At 55.8% G+C, this 8554-nt stretch overlaps 1 protein-coding gene and 1 non-coding gene across 2 annotated transcripts; both read left to right on the top strand.

Annotated features, from left to right (window-relative positions):
* Positions 1-1240: 1240 nt before the first annotated feature.
* Positions 1241-1312, top strand: BESB_069890. Its single transcript has one exon. It is a non-coding gene; the product is annotated as a tRNA-Pro (tRNA).
* An 848-nt stretch (positions 1313-2160) lies between these two features.
* Positions 2161-8206, top strand: BESB_068060 (uncharacterized protein; the record flags this gene model as incomplete). The annotated part of the gene is made up of 9 exons (XM_029365199.1): positions 2161-3263; positions 3472-3751; positions 4450-4527; positions 4972-5062; positions 5624-5752; positions 6273-6558; positions 6954-7081; positions 7445-7601; positions 7984-8206. The coding sequence occupies 9 exons, from the start codon at positions 2161-2163 to the stop codon at positions 8204-8206; spliced, it is 2475 nt and encodes an 824-aa protein (XP_029218782.1).
* Between the last annotated feature and the right edge of the window lie 348 nt (positions 8207-8554).

Below are 8554 nucleotides of genomic sequence, written 5' to 3'. Positions count from 1 at the left end.
TTAATTCTGTTCTTCCCGCAAATCGAAGGCACAGAGAGAGGAAGTGGCATCTAGTGGCGGCGTCTGGGCCGTTGTCTCAGCGATGCCGAGGAACAATGGATGGCGGCCGCAAGACGAGAAGAAATAAGCTTCCTGGGCGTGCGCCTTGCCGCTACAGTGAAGGCTGGTGGTGTGCTCGCTTCGCGACATGTTCTCGTCGTTGTAACTCGACGCATGTCGAGTGCAAGCTCAGCCGGAGAGTGCTAGACGGCGGCCAGAAACAACATGCATCGAGACAGCACCACAAGTGCTAGAGCCGATCGAGCGGATGCTGAGTCGTCTACTCTGTTCGCCACTTCGTGGCTTCGTACTACGGAGAAACGACATTCGGCCCTACGACGCGCGAGAATGCGCTTCCTGTATCACCTTTGCGCTCGGTTCCTGGCTCATCCCGTAACGCCAGCGCGCAGAGTCAAGCGGCTTGGCATCGTACGGCCAGTAGATCTGTGCAGCGTGAAAGAGAGGGAGCGCATTGTGATGAATACTGAATTTCGCTCACTATCGCTGCCGGGGTTGCATTTACTTGAAACTCGGTGTCTCTTTGTGCTACAGCTTTCAGCTCAACCGACGCACGCAGATTGCTCATATGTGCAAATGCAGCGCATATAGGGATACATGGGGAACACCGCATACTGATTTCCTTTTTCATTCTTCGCAGCACTCGTCGGCTGGGATGAGCGGTGAAAAGAATAACATGAGCGACCCTTTCATTCATCTAAGCATTCGTTTTACCTCTGGGTTAAATGTAGGGCACTACTTTTTGTGTGGCCATCGCACACTTAAAGTAGGACCCCACGCGCCAGGCGTGATAACCGATTGACTGCATGCGTTCTGAAGCGCGTGTTAAGTATACACGCATATATATATATATATTCTGCAAATATGAGTTGGGCCGTGCCCAACAAGGGGTACTTCCACTCGAATGTGTAGCATGTCACAGTTTAAATGGGGTTGTGCGCCTTCTCCGCTGTGTCAAGACGCTTTATCGAGCACTCCTCTTGCATAGACTCCCGCAGAGGAGTCCAATGCCTCCCTTCCTTGAGTGCTTTTTCAGGGAGCGATCGAAGCAACTGCCGTGACCATGTCAACTTGCTCGCGACGGCTGACGTCTTTCCGCTTTATGTTTCTGCATTTTCTGCGGCTGAATTGCGATAGTCATCCGCTGCCAGCAGCGACTCCGACATAAGGGGCGTGCTCACCAGGCTGTTTAGTCTAGTGGTATGATTCTCGCTTAGGGTGCGAGAGGTCCCGGGTTCAATTCCCGGAACAGCCCTTTTGCTGTTCTTTCTCCTCAGTGATGTTTCTGGCGAGGGAGATAAGTTGTTTCACAGGATTACGTCATTTTCTACCGTGTAGATGCACAGAATCGTCCTCTTTGCCTCGGGGGCGGCCTCTGTTTTAGCGGCGTCTTTGTTCTCCCCTCTCGCTCCCGTGCTGCTACTCACGCTTCAAGCCGAGATCTCCCAAACGAAGAAATGGAGGACGAATGGAGAATGACTTGCAGAGCAACCATGGCTCGACGGAATCTCACGTGGCTGATTAACTGCTAAAGCGTGTGTTCCCAAAAAATAGTGACAACGAACAGCGTAGGTATTTCCCCTGCGTTTTCACTCGAATGCATGCAGCCGCGGAGTCGCATGCGTAAGTAAGCATGAAGCCCGAGTCACCCTTTGCCTCGCTCTGCAGGCCGAACGCCTTCACGGCTTGTAAAACTTCTCTTCTGCGCCCTCCGGTCTCAGTTCTAGCGGATGGAAGCGGATAGTGCTCCAGCGGTCTTCTCCTCGTCTCTGTTGCTCCCTCCTCGCGCTCCTGCCCGCGGGTTCCCCCATCTTCTTCGCACACTCGCCACACGTTCTATTTTGTATCCCTTCAAATCCTACTGTTTTGCCTTCGCACATACAGCCTCGGTCGCGTTGTAGGCATTGTGCCAACCTGTAGGCTACGTTACTTTTCACGAACCGTAGCCGCGTGTGTGTCAAAGGCACGTGTTTTTATTCAGTTCATTCGATGCGGTTCAGAGGCAGTTATTCCGTGAGCCGCCGATCCCGATTTCTCTGTGGCGAGTGACGCGCACGTAATCTCCTTGCTGCTCTCTGTCGAGCAAGGAAAACTGTCGACAGCATGGGCCCCCCAGCCCAGTCAGGCTCGTGCAAGAGCCAACTTGTACCTTCTTCGTGGTTTGTGACGAGTCCTTGCTCGTCCTCCGCTGGAGCTGTCGAGAAGAGTGCGAAGGAGAGGCCAGCAGCGAAGCGGCAAGAAGGGCGTCGCGATGACGGAGCGGAAAGTGGAGGCAAGCGACAGGGCATGACAGGAAGTCAGGAGAAGAAAAACCCAGGGGGCAAGGCTGCCGCGCAGTGGCCGCCGCAAGATGCTGCGGAGAAGTTTCGAGGGCGGCGAGATCCTGGCCATCCGAAAGGCGCGCCAGGAAGGACTCTGAATGGGGCGTTCGCGAAGTCGGCGAGGAGCGCCTCGGGGGAGTCCAGACGACACTCGGACATCTCCGAGAAGCCCGCGCATGCAGCGTCTTTCACGTGGCGAAAATCAGGCCTCTTCAGCGGCAGTGACAACCGCAGAGGTCGGTTTCAAGGAAAGAATGCCAAGCTTTATGAAAGGGAGCGCAGCACTCTCAGAAAGGCACATGCTGCGGGAGGCGTCGCCGGGGGCGAGCCGAGCGAAGACGAAGGCGAGGTCGACGTCTCTGTCGGCGCAGACGAGAGAAAAAAAATGAAGGCTGCGGCCATGGCGGCTATTTCAGGCGCCCTGAACGAGCAGCAGGTGCTTTCCGACCTTGAAGACGCCCGCAAAAAGGGCAAGGATATCCCTTTCTCGCGCGACGCAAAGAGGAAGCGAGCGGACAGTGCGTTCCGGCGGGGCTCCGACATTGAAATCTGCAGCGGCGAGACGAAAAGGCTCAAGACGGAAAAGGCGAAGAAGAATCACGCTGAAGATGCGGGAACGAAGGAAACAGGGGGTAGGGCGAAGGACAGCCAGAGCTCACCAGCGAGACCTGCCGAAGAGGATAAGGGGAAGGAAGAGGAGGGCGAAATCTCTCAGCGTGTAAGGACTGAAGCCGACGATGAAGACGATGATGAAGACGATGGTGCAGACGATGAATTTCAGCTGCACATCGTGAAGCGCCCTGTAGCGCAAGACAAGGCAGGGACACGAAAACCCCTCGACCTGGCGTCTTCCGACAGGAGACACGAAGACTCCAGCGGACCGCGGTGAGCATACATGCTCAATATGGATCAAAGATACACGCATATACACGCATCCATTTACATATATAGGTATTTTAGAATGTTTAATTGCGTATATATCTAGATACGGAGAGGTGCGAACGCATCTACAGAAGGCGCTTGCGCAGTCGCGTGCCTTGTGTCTGCGGAATGCGTCTGTATCCTTCTCCACGCGTTTTTTCTCTCCCTCCAGGGCACAAGCGAAAGGCCGAGAGCGTGCTCACTGGCGCGAGGCGCAGAGCGACCAACGCGGCTCGCGGGCGTCTGGCGCAGGGTGGAAGGACAGCCGCTACAGCTCTCCTGCTTTCGACGTCGCTGTTGGTGAAAAGCGCTTTTTCCCTCCCCTTGGAGCAGCACCGAAGCAGGCCGAGACAGAGACGGGCTCAGACGCATCAGATGCAGAGGTAGAGAATGGCAACCCGAAAACAGATCGCGAAAAGGAGACTGGGGAGCTCCTCAGATTCATACCAAAGGTGAGACAAACGCTCGCGCCCAGCGAAAACAGCCACCGAGGACGGAGAAAGTCCGAGAGATGACACAGGAGGGGTGCGGGCGGTGAAAATGAAGCACGGGCGACCGGCGCAGATGGGCACAACCGAAGGGATAGTGAACTGCAGAGAGGGGGGGAGGGGGGGCAGAGGGCATTGGGACGGGAAGGGCGGATGAATAGGTACTCAATTGCTGCCTGCCGCAGGCTCGCGGGCTTTGCTTTCCGGCGCGCCGCTCGACCGGCTGTTTGTGAGACGCTCTTCGGCTCCTCTCTTCGTCTCTCTCGTCTTACGTGTTTCCTGTCGTAGCAAGACTCCCCCCGGTCGGTTTCTGTTGTTCTAGTGCCTTTCTTCAGTTCCCCGTCCCTGTTTGATTGCCTGCTTTCCTCGAGCGGTTCGCAAAGCTTACCCACCTCTCAGATGTGGGGGGGGCGCTCTATGTGACACATTACTGAGTTTAGGGTCAGTTCAACACTTTCTCAGGGGTCAAATTATCGTTGAGGCGTTTGCGTTTTCCGCGTTTCGAAAAGAAACCGTCAAATGAATTCGGTTGTGGAATACCTTGTTAAGTTGCTCACAAGAGTGTCTGGCTCGTAAGCATGACTACAAAGTGTACATTCCTTCTGTGTGAAGACACGCCGCGTCACTCCTCCGTTTTCATCTCTCTCTGCGGTGCCTCTCAGACTCTGCCGTTCGCGGGAGCCAGAAGGACGAGGACGCTCTCGATTGCTCTGCCTGCGTCAATCGTCGACAACGCCCAGGTACCTCGCTTTTGACTTCCTTCTCGTTCTACTTTCTGGAATGCGGGAGCCCACAAGAAGGAGGATGGGCATCAACAGCTCTTAGACAATGTGCGATTTTCGCGTTGTCTCCGCCGGTTCCTGAGCCTGTTGCTGAAAGTTCCTCCGAGCAGATGTCAGTCCTTGGAGTTCCGACCTAGGCGACGTCGCCTCGGGTTGCCTGCGTGATCACCTGTTGCGGTGGTGGTTCTGCGCCCGCGCATGCGTGCGTCCTGTGTGCATGTCTTTTCGCCAGGCTCCCTCGCCTGCCCTCGTCTGGGGCAGCGTTATTTTCTCCGCGGCTGTCGTCTTCCGGGTGTCTCTTGGGCGACTCGCGCGTCTCTGCTGCGCTCGGCCTACCTTGCCGTGTCCCCACTGCATTTGTTGGATTCAGTTCGCTGTTTCTCTCTGCTGTCTTCTTCTCAGACCCTAGAGCTTCGAGCAGCCCTAGTGGGGCACATTGCTCGCACGTTGACGGTCTTTGGTGTCGACGAAATCGTCATCTACGAGGATGTCGGTAAGCTGCGCTTAGCATCCTCTCAGAGTCGCGGCGGCGCTGTGAGCCTCGCGTCCGCGCGATGAGGCGACATCTCGCATGTTCGGCTCGTCGTGGCGTGGCTGTAAACCGTGAAATTTCCTTTCTTCCTGAGTGGTGTTTCAGTTGCGTACCTTCACAGGCGTGTGAAGTGTAACACATCGGCGGCTGGGTCCCAGGTGGACACGGGAGTGTTTGAATCTTCAGCTGTGGGATGCTCGACGCGCTCAGCGTCATCCCGTTCGCCAGCGGGTTCATCTAAACGCGATTGTAGAGCGGTCGCGAGCGAAATGCCACATGCTCAATGCAACGATATGCGGCTTCAGATTGGCGTGCACACGGATAAAATAAGCTTACGTGCGCGTGATGCCACGCCAAAGCTGCTTCTCTCGATATTCCCCTCTCTCGGTGGGGCCCTAGTCAGCTACTATGTCGTTGCCTTTTTTGAGGGCTTGCACCTCTCAGTCTGATCTCCTTGACGCAGGCTACCGGTGGACGGGTTGTGGGAACTGACTCTTGTGCTTTTTTGGTTCTTTTGCTCAGCGGCGTCGATCTCGCGAGGAGCCAAGGGCGGCGAAGGCCATTCGCGAGCGCTCGAGTTCTTTGTGCGCAATCTGCGGTACCTGGAAACTCCCCAGTTCCTTCGCAAGGCACTCTTCCCCATTCACCCTGGTGAGGAAACACGCCAATCTTTGCAGTTTCCGGTGTAGTCGACCTCGGTTGATTCAATGCCGATCACAAACGCAGCGTAACCTGCACGCACACAATGCAGTATATTCACGTTTGGATGCGGACTGGATTAGTATGTGTTTATGTCTATAGGTTCCTATATATAAACCTATATATGAAGTATGCAACAAGGGGACTACAAGCGGATATTTATATATGTGTAGGTGGATTACTGAATGCGAGGGCAGAAGAGGCAGCGACACGCGGGCGTTATTTTATTCAGGTACTTCCGACAGGAGCGGAGTCACCGCATCTACATACTGACTGGCGTAACTAATATATGGCGGAGCCTATTACCTGTTCGTCTGATGTTAATCTGAGGACTACTGAGTTGCCTCACATGGGAGCCGCGCAGCGCCTGTTAATGATGGTATGTTGTGAAGACCGGGCAGCCCCTGTTTCTAGTTTCAGTTGTAAAGCTCTCTCCTTGTTGGCTCCTTCTTGTCTGTCGGCGGAGCCTCAGACCTGCGCTTTGCAGGCCTTCAGAATCCGCTCGACGCGCCTCACCACCTCCGCCGGAACGAGTGGCTTCCGTACCGAGAAGGAGTCGTTGTCGCTTCGTCAAAATCTCGCGAAAGCGGGAAGCAGGGTTCCTCGGTGGAGGGAGAGCACACCAAAGGCTTCGAAGAAGAGGTCAAACTGAGTGCGGCGCAAGAGAAGAAACTCAAGGCGCAGCAAGGCGCGTGGGTAGAGTGTGGTCTTCCGAGGCACGTGTGGATTCCCGGTGACCGCCTCGAGGGCGGCATGAGGTGAGCGCCGAAGGGGCTGAGGGAAGCGCGTGTAGTCTATTCTCCTGCCTTGAAAAGCTGGAAAAGCAAACCTGTGGGCAAATGCACGCATCGTCCACGTCTTACCGAATTGCTGTGCGACCACACACGTATATTTTCAGTTTTGTTCTCTCTATATTTACATGTATACATATATATATGTAACATGTTGTGTGAATGCGTACTCCTCGGTACGGCTGAGCCGTGCGCAAAGGTGGTCGGGGTCCGGAGTATGCTCCGAAGAAACCTTCTCTCATCCGTCAGTCGTGTACGAAAGTATATATTTGTGTACATTGGCGTTCCACCGGGGGCGTGCTTGGGTGTTCCTTCTGGCCTTCACATCCCCCGGTTGCTAGCCCTTTCTCCCCCTTGTGCAGGGTCACCGTTCGACTCGAACCGTCGGTCCGGCATCTGCAGCGTCAACCGCCTCTGGAGGGCAGCGGGGCGGACGGGCCGCTGATGCGAGGTGTGGCTGTTTCTCCCGACGAGCCTCCCGTCAAGGCAGGTGCGTGGCGATTAGGGGCGCTGGCGAAACACCCTCACGGATGGCCAGTGTCGCCCACGCCATCGGGGTGAATTGCTGCAACTGGTGCTCTACGGCTCATCTCTCAAAGTTCACACCTGAGGTCCCACTGCGCCTCCCAGGCGGACGTGGCCTTCGGCCTAGGACCGAGTCGCGTGAGGCGTCTGCGGGCGCGTGTCCCTCTTTTTTGGGTCCCTGGTTGTTCGGTTCGCGCTTTAGTGTTTCGCTGACACGTCCGCGCGTGATCACTGGAACCGAAGGCGTGATTCCACCGAGGCCGGCGTCGCCGTTAGCTGTGCGCTGGGACCCCGGGCGGGTGTGCGTTCCTGCGGATTTGTGCTCCAGGTCTCTACTGGGGCTACCGCGTCCGTATTGCGCAGCATTTCAAGGACGTCTTCTCGCACTGCCCGTTCAGCTCCGACGGCCGCTACGACCTCACAGTGGGCACGTCGGAGAGAGGCACGCGTGTCGGCCGGGACTTCAAGCTCCCTGCCAACTACAAGTGAGGACCCAAAGCAATGGATGAGACAGCAGCCATACACGACACGAGGCCGCGGGGAGCTCGCAAGTTGCGAGGTGCAGAATGTGCGACGAGGGGAGGCGGGTCGGCGGCCCAGCGGACCGGAAGACGAACGCGACAGAGGGCCTGTATTGCAGCAGCCTCAGCTCCGCAGTGAGGCGGGAGCCAAGTAGAGTGTCAGTGTGCAGACGTATGCGCGTGCGCATGCGGCCGAAGAAGGGCAACAAACATGCCCCTGCGCGTCGTGTCGGGCTTATCCAAAATCTCTCCGGGGCCAATAATGCTGGTGTTGAAAATGTGCATAAGGACACGCTCGACGCGAGGAGAGACTCATGCACGTGTGCTGGGGTCTCGTGTTTCACAGGCACATGCTCCTCGTCTTCGGAGGACTGCAAGGTTTGGAAGCAGTTCTGTTAGATCGTCAATCAAACTGCGCACCTTCCCGAGACCCCTCCACGCTCTTTGACCTCTATTTGAACACATGCGCTTTTCAGCGATCAAGGACTATCAGAGCTGAAGAAGCGGTACCTATCACTTTGGCGCTTCTGCGCCCCTATCTTCTGGAGCAGGATGAGTTGAGCGAGTGATGCGTGTCTTCCTCTCTACTTCTGTCTTCTCTGTTTTCTTGATATGCTGTTTCAGTTTGTGTACAACTAACGCTTCTTTGTTCCCTGCTCCCTCTCGCGCGCTTCTCGTTTGTTTACTCTATCTTGTTTAACACAGCGACAACTGCCTGGCATAGCGTGCCTGCAGCTTCATTTTTCTGAAACCCTTTTGGTTGGTCTGGCGCTGGTCCCAAACGAGGCGGATACGTGCTTTCCTATGACTCCCTCTCGTTGGTCAGCCTTTTCCAGCTTTGCTTGCTGTCTCAAGAGTCCGCAAAACGTGAGCACCTCACTCGAAAACCACGCCTCGGGCGAGTCTCCCCCGGGTCA

The sequence above is a fragment of the Besnoitia besnoiti genome, chromosome VI (genome assembly GCF_002563875.1).
Source record: "Besnoitia besnoiti strain Bb-Ger1 chromosome VI, whole genome shotgun sequence".
In the NCBI taxonomy this organism is placed as follows: Eukaryota; Apicomplexa; class Conoidasida; order Eucoccidiorida; family Sarcocystidae; genus Besnoitia; species Besnoitia besnoiti.
Note: the sequence above shows the minus strand (reverse complement) of the source record. Positions and strands in the feature narration are given on the sequence as shown.